Raw genomic sequence first — 18,902 nt, forward strand, 5'->3', positions numbered from 1 at the left:
AAACTGGAAGGACCCTGGGGGAGGTGGGAGGAAGAGAATAGAGAAGGGCCGTTCTGTCAGCAACTGGGGAGAAGTTTAGAGGGGGAATAAAGACAAGAGAAGGGGAAAACAAATTGGGGCCCCCACCCTGTCACAGCATCCCCATTCTTTCAAATTAGCCTTGCTTTCCTGCAAAACCAGCTTAAATGTTTTAAGACAAAGATAAAGAGATGGGTGGCCTGGTAGCTCAGTGTAGGCGTTGGAGAGTTCTAATGACGGTGTGTGTGTGTGTGTGTGTGTGTGTGTGTGTGTGTGTGTGTGTGTGTTGTGCCAAACTGCCAGCACAGCTGCATTCGGGAACACTTCGGCTGCGGATGGTTTTGAAGATTGGTCTAAGCAGTCATCACTCCTGTTTCAGATAGAAGACTGTGTTACAGCCCTTCTCAAATCGTTCCTTTATTCCTTCCTTCCTTAAACCGAGCCCTACATTGTGCTCGCGTAGATAAAACTCTATGTTTGAGTTGCCGAGGCGCCGCTGTCCACGGGTGGAATCCTTCCGTATGCACGCGCCTCCCTCGCAGGCACAGGCATGCATGCTGAGAGCAGGCGTCTGTAGGAGGAGCACCCCGCGTTCTCGCCTGCCGATTAGGACTGGATGCTGCTGGATAACGAAAGTCAAATGTAAGTGACAATTTTCCCCTCCACCAGCAAGGAAAGCGGGTTACAAACCTCCCTTTGTATCTTGGTAGCTCATTTAATCTTATTTATGCATTTTTGTGCAAGGAATTGTGGGATCTCTCCCCACCGTAAACAATATAGGAATGTTAAAAATAACGGTCTTCCAGCGCCTGTCCACTTAGGCAGAGCAGTGACCTGGCGACACTGTCACAAGGTTCCGCAGTTTTCCGAGCCGGGAGGAGACCGGAGAAGTACTAACGAGCAGAGCGCCGGATCTGGCTAGGTTACCGGCTCCCGCGCCCGGAGCCCTGAGCGCGGCCGCTTTAAGGGGGGGGAGGGGAGGCGGCGGCGGGGGAGGGGCGGCAGGCGGTTCCTGTCACCAAGCTGCCGCCGGCGGGTCACGTGGATGCGCGGCGCGGCGGCCATTGGCCCGAGGCACGTGTCCAGGAGACCGGCCCGCGACGTCACTCGAGGGGGCTCTGTTAAAAATAAGAACAAAAATCCAGAGTGAAAGTGTCTCAGGTTGCGCTAAGTGGCCTGAAAATTTTCCCGAGCCCGCGCGGAAGCCGAGGCGGCGAGGGCGCGCAGACCGGGAGGGAGCGCGGGAGGCCCAGTCCCGCCCGGCCTCCCGCCCCTCACCCATGCGGCTCTGGCCGCGGGACTGCGCGGGGCTCAGCGGGGGCGCAGCCGCTCGCCCGTGGGGCGCCCCGGCCCGCAGCGGGGCGGCGGCCTGGCGCGGGGAGCCCCGGGGCGGGCGGAGCGCAGCGCGGGCCCGCGGGCCTCCATGTGCGTGTTGGCGGCGGCGGGCGCGCTGAGCGCTCGCGCCCCGCAGCCTCGAGGGCCGGCCGGGACAGGCGGGCGGCGACGGCCGAGCGGTGGCGGCCCGGGCGGGCCCTGGCGGCGCTGAGCGCGGGGAGCGCGCTGCCTGCATGCGTGCAGCTCTGGCCCGCGGTGGCCGAGGCGGCGGCGGCGGCGGAGCCCGAGGCTGCTGGCCACCGAGAGGAGCGCGGAGCTGGGCAGACGTCCCAGGTCCCCGCTGGAGTGCGGTGACCGTCTAAAGGCGGGTGCGTCGCCGAGACCCGGACCTACCTCCTTTGAATCTCCCCGCGTCCTGGCCAGGCGGGAGACTCTGGTTATTTGCTAACGCACTTCGTGGATCCGAACGTGGCTCGGCTCGGAGCACGCCCGGCGACCTGTAGGACTCCAGCCCTGGCCGCGGCCACCGCTCGCGGCTTTGGAGGACTCCGCTGGGTGGGGGCTCGCGGGTGTCGGTGTGTGCCGCGCGCGGGCCGGCCGGAGGTTGCTTTTGGAGGAGGGCCGGTGGCAAGGTGGTTTGGGATTTTCTGGGAAGCATGGAGGAGAATGATTCCAAGCCCAGCGAGGCGGCGGCGGAGGCGCAGAGGCAGCCGGAATCCAGCCCTGGCGGCGGCTCCGGTGGCGGTAGCAGCCCTGGCGATTCGGACACCGGCCGCCGGCGGGCTCTGATGCTACCCGCGGTCCTGCAGGTGCCAGGCAACCACCAGCATCCGCACCGCATCACCAACTTTTTCATCGATAACATTCTGCGGCCTGAGTTCGGCCGCCGAAAGGACACGGGGACGTGCTGTGCCGGTGCGGGCGGAGCGAGAGGCGGCGAAGGCGGCGCTGGCGGTACAGAGGGTGGCGGCGGCGGCGGCGCAGGCGGAGCCGAACAGCTCCTGGGGTCCGGCGCCAGGGAATCCCGGCCGAACCCAGCGTGCGCACCCAGCGCCGGAGGGCCGCTCTCCGCCGGCGGCGGCGACTCTGCGGCTGACGGAGAAGGCGGCTCCAAGACACTTTCGCTGCACGGCGGTGCTAAAAAACCCGGCGACCCTGGGGGTTCCTTGGATGGGGCGCTCAAGGCCCGAGGCTTAGGCGGCGGTGACCTGTCGGTGAGCTCCGACTCGGACAGCTCTCAAGCCAGTGCCACCCTGGGCGCGCAGCCCATGCTCTGGCCGGCTTGGGTCTATTGCACGCGCTACTCTGACCGGCCTTCTTCAGGTGAGCCCGGGGGACCGGGGGTCCCAGCCCGCTGAAGGGAGACCCGCGAGACTGGGGAGGGCTCTTCCCGGAGAACTTGCACACAGGGAAAGAATCACATTTTCTCCTGAACACACACAAAGGCGCACACTCCTCACCGACAGCGGCCCTGTCTCGCCAATGCTGGACAGAGCAGCGGCCAGGCAGTTGGAAGCAGGACTGGTTCCAGGGATACAGACTTAAGATTCATTCTCTCTCTCTCTCTCTCTCTCTCTCTCTCTCTCTCTCTCTCTCTCTCTCTCTCTCTCTCTCTCTCTCTCTCTCTCTCTCTCTCTCTCTCTCTCTCTCTCTCTCTCTCTCTCTCTCTCTCCCTCTTTTCCCCTTTTGTGGATATCTTCTCGATGCCCTTAACGCCCTGCCCCACCGCAGTTCTTTAGTGGGAATGGGGGTAGCTGGAAGGTCCTCAGGAAATGAGCACTGAGTCGGTCCCCCCCCCCGCCCCCGTCCCCCGCAAAGTCTGGAACCCGGAAACTCTCTGCCACCCTCAGGTCCAGAGTCCCTCCCAGAGCCTGTTATTCCCAGGCTGGGTGCTCTTCTTCTCCACTCTTGGCCTAGGGTGACCACTGCGGAGGAGCAGAGGAAGGGCTTCAGGGAAGTGGTGAAGACTGAGACGTGTTTCTCCTTTGTCACTTTATTTGGCGAACCACGTAGTAGCATCACAGCATCCTGCCAGTAGGCAGCTCGGAGAAGGTGCAGCCATCCCAGGGCCTCCATCCCCCTAGTAGAAAGGAAGCTTCAAGGCTTTTATGGTGCTGCCTAGAGTGAGAAAGAGGTAGCTTCCAGGGGGTGGGGGAGAGGAGGTTTGGGACATATTTTCTTCATTCAGTTACAATTTTTAAGACCTCATAGAAACCACCAGCTACATTAGATGCGGGTCTGCGATTAGACGCGCCATTAGCAATGGGTTTTATTTGTCCAGGAGCTGAGAGAGGCCCCGCTGACCTCCCCCCTCCCCAGTTGTTTTACGGGTGTCCTTTACCTATGTACCTAGCAAGACTGGGGCGCTCTCGACTGCCTTCTTGCAGCATCCTGTGTGTTTCTGATGAAATCCAAATTTTTGCTGCTAGACCTGAAATTTGCTCCATTGTTCTCGCCTCCCTCCTTTGTTAATATTTAATTAACATATAGGCTCACAAAGCCGACTGGCCTTGAGTCGCGGTCGGCTTTGTGCGGCGACAGCGCGCGAGTCCCGGCCGCGCCAAGCCCTGGCGGCCCGCGGATCCTGCAGCATGGCCCGCGTGGCTCGTCTCGCAGTTTTCCTAGGCTTAACGAACCCCCTTCCCTGTAAGTAATATTTCTTTCCTGGGCGTTTAAGAAAGAAAGCAGGGGCAGAAGGTACTTGCTGAGGTTTGACTTTGTTTCCCTGAGTCCCCTAAGAGTTTGCCTTTTAAAAGAGAATTCACAGGAAGAGGAACCGAAAGTACGGTCTTAAGGAGACGTTCTTTCTCTGAAATAAGAATTATCAGAGACTGGAGTGTGCGTTATAGAACACGAACCTCGGGGTGGAGGAGGCTGGAACACAGAGATCTGGTTCTTCCCGGGGAGGGAACGAGGAGAGTCTGAGATCCGCTCCAGAAGTGGGAGGTCAGGGCTGAGTAGGCCAGGCCTCTTCCATGTTCAGCCTCCTGTCCTAGTATCTTTGAGGGTCCCAGGGTCCGTCCATGGCCCTAGAAGGCTCACTGACCGGGTAAAAGCCAGGTCCAAGGGCGCCGAGCCCTGCTCCCTTGCCCTCAGCATGGATGCAAAGGTGACTGTGTAGCATGGCAGGTGTGTGTGACCATGGATACACCCCCCAAACACCAGGAGTTGGATCTGCACCGCCCTGGATCTCCTCTGGTGCTCACAGACCCTTTTGGGTCTGCCCTGTGACGAGAGCAGCCAGATCCCACTTGGCTGGTAGTGAGGGAGTCCTCACCGGCCCTGACTCTGCCGGCTGCCCCTGACGCCTGCATGGGCACCACTCTGGATAGCGGGTGGATGTACTACGCAGTCGGTTCCCTTCGCCACCCCCGCAGCGCAGGGCAGAACATTCAGTCCCTGGCCCTGAAGGGGGGAGGGTCCGGCCCTTTCCAACCTCTTCCGCTTCCAGCGGAAGGGGCCTCCGTGAAGGGACGGCAGAGCGCCTCGAAAGTTGATTCATGCTCCTTGCATAGAGGAAGAAAGAAAGTCTCTGCTTCTAGCCGGTGGCCTGCTGGCCTTTCCTGCACCCTGTGAACCTTCTGATCCCGACAAAGAGAACCCTCTATCCCAACACTCTTAACACTTCAGCATTTCCCTCGGGTGCCTAGGTCCTGGGACCTTACCACCCACCACACTGGCCTCAAACCCGGCCACTCCACAGGGAAAAGGGTTGGGACCAGTAGTGAGACCCTTCGTGAGGAAGCTGTAGAAAGGGTCACTATATGTTCTTCCTCAAGGTCAGTAGAGTGGCCTGTTTCTGCTGAAGCAGCCTCGGGCCTGGGGTGGGCAGCCAGAGGGACAAACCTCCCTGGTCAGCCCCTGGCCGGGGAACCAGGGTCCTGTCCTCAGTGGAAGGACTGAAGGGGGGATGCCAGAGGCTCAGGAAAGGATGTGGTGCTCCATTAGAGCCCTTCAGGGAAACAGTGAACTTGGGCTCATCAGGCCACACAAGAGGGGGCTCCGGTGAGGGCTCGGCCCTGAACTCTCTTTGTGAACCTCGCTGCCTTTGGCGCCCCTTTGGAGGTTATGGAGGGAAGGGGACAGAACCCCCACCCCACGCCTGACTGACTAGCCTACCCTCCTCTTCAATCTCACCCCATCTCCTTTCTCCTCTGAACTACCCCATCCTCCTGGCTGGGACAGCCTTGGGAAGAGAGGAGAGAAAAGCAAACGCTAACAAACAAGGCCAGAAAGTTTTTAGTTGGGCATTCCTTCTTCAGTTATCGTTTATTAGGACCCCCTAGTTTGCCATAGGCCTTTTAGCTAAATCTGCCAATCCATTTCATTTCCATTCCCGCCCCCACCCCCACACCCCACTTTCCTTCCGGACAGTGGGAGCATGCCCAGCCTCAAGTTTACCACACACACACACACACACACACATTCACAACCCACACTGTTCAGCCTTGTGTGGCCTTGGGCGAGTAATTTTCCTCTGGAGTCTCTGGAACCTCTCAAGCTTGGGTGCGGGTGTGTGTGTGTGTGTGTGTGTGTGTGTGTGTGTGTGTGTGTCTGTCTGTCTGTCTGTCTGTCTGTCTGCCAGGGCTGCGGGTAAGCAGGTAGGCTCCAGCAGCCAGTAATCTCTGCCCTCTCTCCTACAGGTCCCAGGTCCCGAAAACCAAAGAAGAAGAACCCGAACAAAGAGGACAAGCGGCCCCGCACGGCCTTCACCGCCGAGCAGCTGCAGAGGCTCAAGGCGGAGTTTCAGACCAACAGGTACCTGACCGAGCAGCGGCGCCAGAGCCTGGCGCAGGAGCTCAGCCTCAACGAGTCTCAGATCAAGATCTGGTTCCAGAACAAGCGGGCCAAAATCAAGAAAGCCACAGGCAACAAGAACACTCTGGCAGTGCACCTCATGGCCCAGGGCCTGTACAACCACTCCACCACAGCCAAGGAGGGCAAGTCGGACAGCGAGTAGGGCGAGCCAGCAGGGCGGGCGGTCCAGGGCCGCGCGAAACAATGCAATAATTTAAAAACCGTGAACAAAGGGCCAGTGTATAAAGATTATACCAGCATTATCTGTGAAAATCCCGTGTATTAGCTATGGTTCTACAACAATCTATGTACATATAATTTACAGGTGGTGTAAAATCCAAAATATCTGACTATAAAATATTTTTGAGTTTTTTTTTGTGTTTAAGAGGTTATGCTAATTTTATGTTATTATTATTCTCTCTGCAAAGGGGGCTGTTTAGGGTTTCAGCTTTTTCTTTTTCTTTTTTCTTTTTTAATCCCTTAAGCTCCATCGGACACTTTTTTTTTTTTTCGAAAGAAAAAAATTAAAACAACTTGCTAAAGTCCAAAGATTTTTATTGCTGCATTTCACAGGACTGTGAACCGAATAAATAGCTCCTATTTGGTCTGTGGGCTCTGCCGCTTGCTTCGTGCTGGCTTGGGAGCGCTGTAGGAAGGGCCAGCCTGGGGATGGAGAGCTCTGGGCTTCCGTGGGGAGAGAGGACACAGTTTTTTGGCTGGGGTCCGGGGAAGTCCGCGCAGGCCCACAGCTCTCCAGGCACCTCTCCATGCTGCCTCCTACCGCCTCTCCTCCCAACCACCTCAGAGGCCGGCGCTGGCCACCACCGTTTGTCTGCATCTGTGTCGCTGACCCCTGTCCTGCCACAGCCCCGTAGCCACCTGCCAGCACCAACTCTTCCACCTTGAACACTGTGGGTAGCGCTTGGGGTCTAGGAAGAAGGGGAACTGTGATCTGAAGGCTCGAAGGCTTCGCTGCTGCGCGGACAGCTAGCCGTGACCCAAAAGCCCTACCGAGATCAGCTCCAGGGCCTGGCAGAGCGAGTTGGTATGTCTTCCTTTCCTTTTTCCTCCCTTTTTCTTTCTCACTTGTTTTTGAGTGGTGAATACATGTATGTGTACATACTCGTGTATGCATGTGCACGCACACCCCAGGCCTGCGTGAAGCTGGGGTTCTGGAGCTTGCAGCTACCTTGACTCTCAAAGGAACTCGGAACCCTCCTGAATCTAGAGGAAGTGTGTAAATAATCATTTCTTATCACTTTTTGTCTTTTGTTGTTTTTTTTTTTAAAGAAAATATACATTTTATTTTTTGAAGGTGTGGTACTGTGTAAATTAAATATATTCAATATATCCCTCACCAAGTACATATATATATATAAGCAAACACATTATATATAACTCCACACTGTCTTCTGTTTAGTGTATGGGAAAAGGTGTCCAAATGCCCACCTGGGGCCAGCACAGTGGCCCAGGGGTGTTCTCGGCTGAGCTGGGAGTCAAGCTGCCTGCTGAGGACTGACGGTGGATTTCTCTCTTTGCCTTAAACCTCTTTATTTCACTGCGCCAATACTTTCACTTTGTACATATTAGTGCCAACCTTCTGAAAAGGAAGCTATAAAAACAAAAGTTGTAATTTAAAAGTCTGTGAACAACCATTTGCTGCTTGAGAATTGGTGAAACGACATGCCTTTTAGCAGGAAGCAAATCTGTCCTTTTTTAAGTTTATAAGATGTGCATTTTACAGTATCAAATATTTATAATCTTATGAGAAATGGATGAATGTTCCCTACTCACAACTGTGGTTATCAAAATTGTGAACATTCCCACCCGTGCATTTTTTGTGTGTTTAAATTCTTGAAAGTTACATTAAATAAAAAGAAACGACTCTTTATTATAAAATGTTGGCAGTGGAAGGTGGACTTTTTCCATGCTTCTGTCTGAGCTCAGGAACCACTCTGAGGCAGTCTCCCCCACGTCCAGGTGCTGCACCTAATCTTGAAACAAGAGGAGATCGTTTCTTTTAAATACTGGCCTTGGAATATCTAGCATGTAAACACAGAACAGAGGAAATAATTTCCGTCCCCATTAGTCTCCTGAAGGAATGAGTCAAAGTATGCTGCTTCCACTCACTGGAGTTTCTCCAGTATGGAAAATCTAACAGGTTTCCCCACCCCTCCCCACTGGATGCATGCTGGATGCAGGCGCTCACTGCTGGCTGGGTGGAAGAACTTGTCCAGGAGATAAATGCTACTTCTGTTTCCCCTACCTCCAACCCCCAAAGCAAAGGACATCTCCTGCTTGATTCAGAGGGGCGGGGGTGGGGGGTGGGGGGGCAGTGCTCTGGAGTGGCTGGCTCTGAGGCAGGGTGTCCTGCGGTTCGTGAAGCCAAACTGCTGTATTTCCAAACTTTCTTGGCTTGAAAGAGAGATGTTTTGTTTTGTTTTGTTTTCCCAGGAAGAGAAACTCAGTGTCAAGGATTGTTTGTTGCCAAGGGCGACCTTCTAGGCAGTTTGAGTAAGACACTGGCCACTGGGCCATCAGGGATTCCCAGGCAGATGCTGGACCACAGCTCCTGCCACTCAAGGGACCTTCAAGGAATAGGGTTGGGCCCACTTCGGGGGCACCAAAGCGAACAAGCCAGGGTCCCCGTTTTCTACACACCTCTGAGAGTTTAGCTTCAAAACACTGGCACAATTTACATTAATCTGTTGGCCTCCCTCCATTTTAATAAGAACATAGCAACGTCCATCTATTTTCAAATCGGAACACTGTTGGGGAGGGCGTACAACGTCCTGAAGTAATGAGCTCCCAGGTCCCACAGGCAGCCAAGCAGACGCCAGCCTGCCAATAATGCCAGGTTTTTGGGATTTTTTTTTTTTAACTTTGTTTTGTCTGTGATAGGGGACTGAACTGGAAGGGCTTCAGATCCTTGGGTTACTGCTGGCTTTGGGCGGTGTTCCTCTCTTCTTTTTCTTCAAATGCAAGTTACCGGAGATGGTGAGTCATGCTGAGCCTGAGCTGTGCCAGCTTGATCTCTCACCTGGAGGAAGCCCAAAACAAAACAAAACAAAAAACAAAACAGCAACAACAAAAGAAAAAACAGTTCCCACCAGCCAGGAGGATAAAGCACCTTCCTAGGTATTGCAGATCCTCAGATTCTGACCCCGCCTCTGCAGAGCTGTGTGCTTTGGAGATGATCACCCAATGAAGACACCAGAGCATCAGGGCGCCAGGCCACTCAGTTCTGGCTAGAAAGTCACCCTGCAGGAGGTGGGAATCCCAAGTAGGAGAGGGAAGTTCGTTTGTGAAGAAATCCTTGCCTTTTGGATCTCAATCACTCTCCTGCCCCCGGCCTTGGTATGTCCCAGCCTCATCCAAGCCAGCTCCTTCTACAGTTCTCCACAACCCACTGAAACGGGGTGAGCCCCGCAATTCAACCCAGAGAGAGCTGTGGCCTGCAGGCCCCACGAGTTGGCCCCCAGCAATGGTGCTGACTGAAAAAGCCCAGCCTGACACTCATATGAGATGCTCTTGCCGACCTAGTTCTGGGGGTCAGTCAGAACCTGGGGATCCACTCTGCCCAAAGTCTGTCCAGTGTGGACTTGGCTCCAGCTTCCTTTTAAGGAGGGGGAGGAAGGAGACTCCTCGGTGACCTCCAACTTGATCTCACAGAGTTCCAATGCTGTGTTTTTTGTTTTTTTTTTTCTTGAGTGGACAGGACAAATGTAGGGGGACTCTGGCCGCCTGACGCTGGTGGAACTGGTACACACCACAAATACCCAAACCCCATGTCTGCCTTGAGTACCCCAGTTCCTGTCTGCCTTGAGCTAAGGCTGGAAGATAGAGTTTTTGGCAGTCCTCTGTGAAAAGTCATTCTGTCCCCTGCTGGTTTAATATCCGACCTCTGTGGTCTCCTTTTGGCTAGGCCCTTCCCTTACAGCCCCGGGGTGAGTCCCGGCTCCACCGAAAACTGCAGCCTGCCAGGAGGAGCCGCCACACACTGAGAGGTTAATAAGGACTGACGCAGACACAGGGCCATGGCACCACCCCTGAAGGCATGGATTGCGCCAGCGAGGCAGAAATCGCCCTCCGGAGACTGATCTACCCCCACCCCTGAGCTCCCTACGCGGGGCCTCGGGGCTGGAAACCCCTTCTTTGCGTCTTGGTTCCATCCCGGCGGAGGGCTAGCTGTGTCTGGGCCTAGAAGGAGGGGAGTCAGGGAGCCACAGAGGGGTGCAGCGTTGGGTTCCTCCTCGGACTCTAAGGCAGCTCCGGGCGCGGCGGGGAGCGCTGGTGCGCGCATTTGCAAGCAAAGCCGGACCGCCTCCCAGTTGCACGACTGGAACCCTGAGTAGACCATGCCTGTTTTTTATTAATAACCTCAAATACCTCATTATGCTTATGCTGCCTGCCCATGGAAAAGAAAAGGGCATTCTTGAAATCGCCGGAAATGTAATAATATTCATTAAAGTCGTTCCTAATTATATGATTTAATCAAGCGTGGTGGGCCTGCGCTTTGCTCTTGCCTGCAAGAAAACCGAGGATGGTGTTACTATTGTTAGTGTTGGTATGGCCTCGTCCTGGCTGCCAGTAAGACTTCCAGCTCTTCAGCTGAGGCTCAGTCCCCTCAGATGAATTTAGGGGCGCTCCCCTGAAGGCAGGGTTCCCCTGGAAAGACTGCCTAGTTGTGAGTACGAGGTAAGGTTCAGGCCTAGTCCCAAGCAAGGCCTAAGCTATTCCCGGAGCTGGGCAGGATTTCTACTGGCCCTAGGGACCATCTGTGTTCCCGGGGGAACACCGGGGAGGCTTTCTGGGAAAACAGAACTTCGGGTCCCGCCCCCTCCAGGGCTGAGTCCCGCGCAGCGCCTGGAGCAGAAACAAAGAGTGATGGAGAGAGATCTGCCTCCCGGCTGCCTTTTTACCCCCTCAGCCTGGAAGGCGTCCCAGAGAACCCTTTCCCCCGGCCCCCACCCCCAAGACACAGAGGAATGGGGAGCCGTGCCCTGCGCCACTTGTTCTTTAGAGACGGGGTTAGATGGGCAGCTCAGACAGGAAGGACAGGGTCCCACCCAGCCTCGGATCCTCTGTGGGGGCTAGAAAAGGTGGCCCTGTTTGGTCGCTGATGGCAGGACCGTCTCGGGGAAAGAAAAACAGGCCTGGCCGCTGCTTGCTGTTTGACTCATCAGTCCAGACGTGAAACTTGGCCGCGTGGTCCCAGCGCGCTGCCTGCGGAAGGGGCCGACTTCGCTTCTTTCAGCTGGCGCGTTGGGGTTCTCGCCTCCCGCCAAGTCCTTTGTCTGGATGGGGGCTGTCAGGCTCTGTCATCGTGGCTTGCCCTCCTCCTTTCCCCAACCTCTACCCCCTCCACTAACTTCCTTTTCTCTTTTCTCTCCTCCTTGGATGGATAGTCAAAGGCCCCAGCTGCAGCACAAGGCGCATCTGCCCCTCCTGTTGCGACTGCCCGCTTCCCCGCGGGCCGCTAGGACATCCCTTGGTGCCCAGGGTTTTGCTTCTGGGCTTCTCCTCTAGACCAAAACTTGTCTCATGGTTTTGGGGAGCTTTGCTCTCCACTCTCAGCAACAGCAGTACACCGAATTAAGGAAGCTGGAGTTCCATTATATTTAGGCATCAAGAGAAAGAGCATGATTACCTGCTCTTTGCAAAATTCTGCTCTTGCCAACCACCTCACTGTTACTATGGGCTCCCCCGATTTTTTATTGCAATAAAACGTCAACATTCACCATCTTAACCAGTTTTCCGTGTATACTTAGGTGGTAATATTAAACACACTCGTAAATACCCACAATGCTGTGAAATTGTCACCACTGCCCATCTCCAGAACTCATTAAAAGAAAAAAAAAAAAGCTAAAGGGAACCAGTCCTTGCCTCTATCTCCCCACTTTCCTTTCTCACCTTCTCCTTAGCTTCCTTCTGTGCAGTCTGAGCACCTGGAAGGTCCAAGGGTAAGGCATTCCCTCATACCACAGTCTCCTGGTAGCTTCCAGGGCTAAAACCTCCAGGTGAGAATTGGGACCCTCGAGTCACCCAAGTGAAATGATGGAGATGCTTACATGCTGGCATCTGTCCGCTTAGGGAAACACTGGAGCCTACAGAGAAAACATAAGGTTGAGCTGTGTTTCAGCCTGACCAGAGGCTTACCGTCTTGTCCAAGTGGCCTGGGGACTACTCGGTTCTGTGTTTTTCACGCAAATACTTCTCTCAAGTCCCCAGTGATTTAAGACAGGTGGTTCTATGAAAAGCGCCAGAGTTTTGTTTGTTTTATTTTGACTTTGCTGTTGCTTTTTTGAAGTCAGAGACCAAGCACCAATCTCTCTCTCTCTCTCTGTCTCTCTCTCTCTCTGTCTCTCTCTCTCTCTGTGTGTGTGTGTGTGTGTGTGTGTGTATGTGTGAGTGTGTGTGTGTGCTATGTATGTGCTCTGCCACTGAGCTACACCCCTAGCCCCAAGTTTTGACAGCAGAGCCCTGTGTTCAAATCCCAGCTCTGCTATTTACATTCTGAGCTAGTGTGTTATAGACTCCCTGGGAGCGGAGTCATTCTTTTTCAAACAGAAAGAACATCTACCTAATGAGTTTCCTGCAAGGGCTTTTTGTGAGCTAATGAGCACAAAGGCCTGGTGCTGAATAGGCTCGCAAGCGGGAGGCTTACCGGCTTACCCTCCTCGGCTGGAGAGTCCCTAGGTTTGCTCACAGCTGCGCCCTCCCAGCGCAGGGGCCTCCGTGCTTCAGGCACCCACATTTTGGTTGCTTCTGCTGACCAGCACGGCGTCTGTGCAGTTGTCTAGACAAAAGTAGAGAGAGGATGGAAGATACAGTAGCTAGGAGAGGCATGTTTGAGGGCAATCTGATCTACTCACCAAAACTCTCCCATACAGGGAGAGGGAGAGGAAGAGGAGAGGGGAAAGGGGAGGGAAAGGGAGGAAGAAGAAAAAGAGAGAAGAAGAAAAAAGGAAAGAAAAGCAAAATCTACCTAGTCCTAGATAGTGGGGCGATGACGGGAGGTAAGGAAATGTAGTGGAACTTTCTAGTACTTTCCAGAAACACTGCTTCCCCACGCTTCATGAAATTTGCTATTTGTTTTCTTTGTGTTTGTAGAGTGCAAGCATAGACACCCATCTCCAGTCTAGGGTGTGATTTATTTATTTTTGAGTCAGGGTCTCAGGCATCCGAGGCTGTCCTCACAATCCCTGTATAGTTGATGATGACCTTGAACATTTGATCCTCTTGCCTCTGTTTCCTAGTGCTAGAATCTGGACCCATCCACCACATACAGGTTGTCTGGTGTTGGGGATGGACCCCAGGGCTTCATGAATGCTAGGTGAACTGTGCCTCTAGAACTACACTCCAACTCCCACTGGAAGGTTTCATTTTGTTGTTCTGTGTTGGTGATTGAACCAAGGGTTTTTCCTAGTATACTAAGAATCTCCACCTTAAGGCACAGCCAATCTCCATTTCAGCACACACATCCCCCTCCCCACACACACACACATACACACACTGGTCTTGACTTGGAATAGGTAAGGCGTTCAGCCTGGGTGTCTATAGTGGGCATTACAACTGTTCACGCTCCTTGTTGTCTGGTCCACATGCTACTTTCTGAGGTTGCTTGGGGTGAGGTTGCTAATGAGGCCAACCTCGCCCCAAGCACAGAAAGGGGGCTCTCCCATCCCCAGGCCCCAAATCAAGCTGCATGACTGAAGGTCACCTCCAACCCTTGTTTGTGGGTGGTAGTCTGTGCACACCCCTTGCATCAAGACACTCCGCCATGTGGCTCTTCCCACAAGAATGAATGGGCATCCTTATGATAGGATGAGCTATTCAAAAGCGAAAGCTCTAACTAACCCTTTTCAATTAATTGATGTTCCTATAGCTAAAAGCATAACAGGCTTTGATTACATGCTAACTAGAATGAAGCATAATCCTGAGTTAATTACGTGGAGATAATTTTATAATTATATCATTCCGTTTAAGAAGCAACGTGTTGTTAACTTCCAATTTTAACAGGAGTGACTGTTCAAAAGAAAACAACCGTAAGCCTGCACCTGTCAGAAGACCTCTTGGGCTGTGCCTTGGCTAACAGTCAGCCGTGGTCACTTGTGAGTAAGAGAAAGTGGAAATCACTCCCTGGGGAATCACAGAAGAGGCTCATCTGAGCAGAATACTGCCCAGCACTGCCCTTGCTTCTCCCCAGTGCTAACGCCATCTCCATGTCTATTCTTGGCAGCTTGGATGAACAAGTGATGCCCAAGGGGCTAGTGAGTCCTGGGGGAATGCCCGGCCTTGGAGGTTCTCCAGTGGAATATCTGTAGAGGATGAGCATGGACCGAAGGTCAATGCCCAGGCACCCCAGAAGTGGTCCATTTCCATTTCTTGCAGAGAGTAGCTGGCAGAAACTCTGAGGCCAGGCATGATAGGCACTCTACCTGAAATATTCCTTCGCCCTCCTTCCTACCCTGTGTTACCACCCTCCAGCCATGCTGGAAGAGGCTTTTGGTGGCCTTGGAGAAAGGTGACTGTATCAGGTGTCACTCTGGGGTGATTTGGGGCTTCCTCTGATGACTGGAGAGCTTTTCTAAGCAGTCCTGAAGGATGTGTGGTAGATTGCCACAATATGGTCAGTGTGGTCACTTGTGAGTGAGAGACACTGGAAAACATTCCCTGGGAGATTAATGTTAGCTGAAGGTTCCTATGAGGAAAGTCCAGCACTGCCCTGATCCCAGTGCTACACTGCCCACCTTTGTTCCTATTCTGGGCAGCTCCCGAGAGAGAGGAGAGAGAGAGAGAGAGAGAGAGAGAGAGAGAGAGAGAGAGAGAGAGAGAGAGAGAGAGAAATCCTGACTTAGTTGTAATGTTCAGATTTTTTTTTTCTTTTAAAGTGATCAAAAGTCTATTAGACTCAAGGAATTTTCCTTAGCCGACCGCACTTCCTAACTGTGGGGTAGCTGCAGGGAGGCTCAACATGTGTGTGGAGAGAGACTCCTCTTATGCTGAGGCAGGAATGTCACATGGAAATGGAAATAGCTTGTTGAGGAAAGAAGCAAAGCCAACCAACATACAGGAGCCATAGGCCCAAGAGCATGCACCACATACCCAAGGCCTCATGCATGGTTCCAGAACGGACATAGCACCCACCTCCCGGGGTTGGCGCAAGTCACCGCACACCCTTCCACGCAGGTAAGAACAGCCATAGAGCCAAAGCTGGAACCATTCACTGCTTTCCCTCCATGAAGATCTGCAGCTCCCCACCCCGTCCCAAACCCTCCCTTCCCCCAACAGGGATATTTTCATTCGTACTTTTTTAAAGAAATGCTTCCTGGTCAAACTTGAATATGCAATGAGGCGCTGGAGCTTTGTGGCGGAAATATAATTAAACTGGTGAAAGATGTAAAAGATGGAGAATGGGGATGACATCAGGCTGATTTCACACTTGGCAGTCGGATAGCTAGGCCCAAGCCGTTCTGGCCACGCAAGGCAGATCAAAGTGCCCTGCCACCACTAAAAAGGCAAAAGGAGACTTAAGTATGCTAATCCCCAGGACAAATATATTTTAATCTTGTTAGAATACAAGTTAATGCCGCAGTGCAGTGGCTGAACTTGGTTAGGCAGTGGAGACCCATTTTTATTTTAGCTATGAATAAGGTGGACCTCTTGGTTTTATTCATCAGTAATGAAAGTGCATTTACAAAATGAACCCCTCTTTGGACTGTGTTACCCCCACTTCAAGCTTCCCTGGCCGTGGGCAGGGATTCTGGAGGCCCTGGACGGGCCTGGTCTTTAAATGGGATCACCTCTCCATAGTCTTTGGGCAGAGGGTCCTGACAGCTCAGCTCATTTGGTGGGAAAGACACAGGGAAACTCTGAAATTAATTAAAAGATCCTCCTAAGCCGTTCGTTTCCCTTTGGGCTTGAGGTTTGACAACCAGACCAGTTCCTCCTCTCAGCCCCTCTCACTTTAATTTTTACAACGTCAATTTTCATTACTATTAATTATTTGCTGAGCTCCAACTGTATATTTGGTGTGGCCTGATTAGCACAAAGCTCTTAGGTTTAACTCCTAGTGATGGTGAGTGTGAAGGTCTCTGTGTGTGTGAGTGTGTGTGTGTGTGTGTGTGTATGTGTGTGTGAACTCTCATTCACACACAAGAGAGAAAAAAAATCACCTATAATGCTCCCTTTGAAATACAGCCATGGGTAGAATACTGTACACAGTCACAAATGTATCTAAACAGCTGCCTGTGAGCCAGAGTGTGTGTGTGAGAGAGAGAGAGCAGTGTGCTGGCGCCCTGCGCAGCTGAGCTGTGAGGTCACAGAAGGTTAAACTGCCCTGCAGAATCTGCCTGCTGAATATTGCTGATGGCAGCCGTCTAAAAGGCAATTTCTGTCTCTCTGCTCCAGGGTGTGTTAGAATCCCATCCGCCTCAGGCAGAAACCTGGCTTCCCAGACTGGAAGAAGCCTTTCCTCCCCACATCCACAGCTGCCTGGGCCCCCAGCCGTGTAGTGGGGCAGGCAAAGCGGAGGCACTCCGTCTCCAGGACCTGGTGCAAAGGGGCTGTCACGCTGCAGGGTGAGGTGTCCCCCCCCCATCCCAGGTGTGTACAAAGCACACAGGCACAGAACGACCTAACCACAGCACTCAATGGCAGAGTTCCAAGTGCTTGGGGAGGGAGACCGAAGGAAGCTAAGCTATCAGCAAGCAGAGATCTGGAGGAGAAGCCCACAGTCCTGGTCCTGTCTGTCCCCTCAGCCCCCCAAGCATCCTGTCACCTTTAAAGACACCCCAATGCTTCCTTCTTGTGTCTGCTCCCCAAGCCAGGATTCCCAGGCACATTTTACATCCTTCTGATTGGTTTGCTGTTTGCTTGCAGTGCTGGGGTTGAAACCCAGAGCGTCACACACGCTCATTAAGTGCTGTATCACTGAGCTACAGCCCAGCCCTCCTCCTTCTGTCCTAAATCGTCATACTTAAAATGTATTGAGTTTCCACTGTGTGCTAGGGTGTTCATTCAGTGGGACCCCATAACAGTGCTACAGGCTATGGAACTCAAACACCAAGAATTCACACCCTAGGTCTGGAGGTGGAGGTCAGCCTCTCTTCCTGTCCTCTGCTGTTGCTGGCAGTCCTCTGTGTCCCTGGCCAGGAGACTCACAGCTCTAGGCTATGTGTGACTCTGTGACCACATGGCCCTGTACCTAGTGAGTCTCCTTCATAGAAGGACACCTTCTTAGGAAACCAGTCATTTTGGATTTTTTTTTTTTTTGGCCTGTTCTAATTTAGTATGACAACCCCCTTAGTTTGATCACATCATTCACTAACCTCCCTTTCAAATAAAGTCATATTTTCAGGTTCCTGAATGTGGGAGACAATATTCAGCCCAGGGCAGCCAGGACCAACCACCTCCTGAAGATTGTTCCCTTCCCACTGTCCATCCTTCCCATCACCTCCCAGGAGGGTGACTGAGCTGGGAGGAGGGGACTTGTATGACGAGCCAATGTACAGCTGTTTGCTGTGTGATATCACTCTAGACTCTGTCTAGGGAGAAAGGGAAATTGTTACATCATCAGTAACGTGATTGGGCCCAGCTACACTGCATACATGTGTCCTGCAAGAGACACTGGATTCTCTCGAAGAACAACCAGTGCTCTTAACTGCTGAGCTGTCTCTCTCCAGGCCCCATTTAGCATCATTTTTTTTTTTCATCTTCTAAGGATAATAAAAAAGTTGAGAGCCAAGGCAGTGTAGTACTGTTGCTGTGTGCTTGTCCAGGTGGCTAGTTAAAATCTAACCCGTGTTAGGTTTGCCAGGCTATGTCCCCATACAAGGCTGTGCCCACCCCAAGGAAGCAATGTGCTCCTCTGCTTTGCATTAAAGTGCAGCTCACTGGCCAAGGTTTGTCCCAGCTGTGACTACCCAGAGGAGGAGACTTTCTCCAAGTTGTATGAAACTATTCAGGATGCCAGAGAAGGATGCTCAGAAGAGAAGGCAGAGAATACACACGCTCTGCACTGAAGAGAAGGAGGGCCAGGGCCTTCTTATTGAAGACAAAACCAAATCAGATCAAAAACAAAGGTTGTGGCTGGGGCTGGAGAGACAGCCCAGTGGTTAAGAGCGTTGGCTGCTCTTGCAGAGAACCTGGGTTGGGTTCCCAGCGCCCACACCAAGGTGTTCATGACCACCTATAATGCCAACTCTAGCTCTATATCCCCTCTGGCCTCTGTGGGCACCTGCACTCATGTGCACACTCAGTCACAGGCACAAACACACACATAGACACACACATGCCCACGCACGTGTAATTTTTAAAAATAAAGCTTAAACAGGTAGTGGTGGCTCACTCCTTCAATCCCAGCACTCAGGAGGCAGAGGTGGGTGGATCTCTGTGAGTTCGAGGCTAGCCTGGTCTGCAGAACGAGTTCCAGGACAGCCAGGGAGATACACAGAGAAACCCTGTCTCAAAAAACAACAACAAAACAAACAAACAAACAAAAAGCTTAAAAAAACATATAAATGTCAACGTTTATTATTAACAGAGTTATTTTTACAGGAGTATATGTAAATATTTATAATAAAGTGTCTGTGTGTGTGTGTGTGTGTGTGTGTGTGTGTGTGTGTGTGTGTGTGTGTGTATTTTTTCCTCCTCTTATTCCCACCTCCCCATTTTGAGATAAATCTCATTATGTAGCCCTGGCTGACCTGGAACTTGCTATGTAGACCAGGTTGGCCTCAAACTAGGAG

General features: G+C 52.7%; 1 protein-coding gene across 1 annotated transcript; it reads left to right on the plus strand.

The window, feature by feature from the left end:
• Positions 1-1,739: 1,739 nt before the first annotated feature.
• Positions 1,740-8,046, plus strand: En2 (engrailed homeobox 2). Its single transcript, XM_006994539.4, has 2 exons — positions 1,740-2,676; positions 5,997-8,046. The coding sequence occupies exons 1-2, from the start codon at positions 2,010-2,012 to the stop codon at positions 6,311-6,313; spliced, it is 984 nt and encodes a 327-aa protein (XP_006994601.1). The 5' UTR covers positions 1,740-2,009; the 3' UTR covers positions 6,314-8,046.
• The last annotated feature ends 10,856 nt before the right edge of the window (positions 8,047-18,902 follow it).

The sequence above is a fragment of the Peromyscus maniculatus genome, chromosome 3 (genome assembly GCF_049852395.1).
Source record: "Peromyscus maniculatus bairdii isolate BWxNUB_F1_BW_parent chromosome 3, HU_Pman_BW_mat_3.1, whole genome shotgun sequence".
Taxonomy (NCBI): Eukaryota; Metazoa; Chordata; class Mammalia; order Rodentia; family Cricetidae; genus Peromyscus; species Peromyscus maniculatus.

Excerpts from the sequence above, each read along its gene's own strand:
- En2 (XM_006994539.4), top strand. The coding sequence starts at position 2,010 with ATGGAGGAGAATGATTCCAAGCCCAGCGAGGCGGCGGCGGAGGCGCAG. Across the intron at positions 2,677-5,996 it reads CTCTGACCGGCCTTCTTCAG|GTCCCAGGTCCCGAAAACCA; the intron begins GTGAGCCCGGGG and ends TCTCTCCTACAG.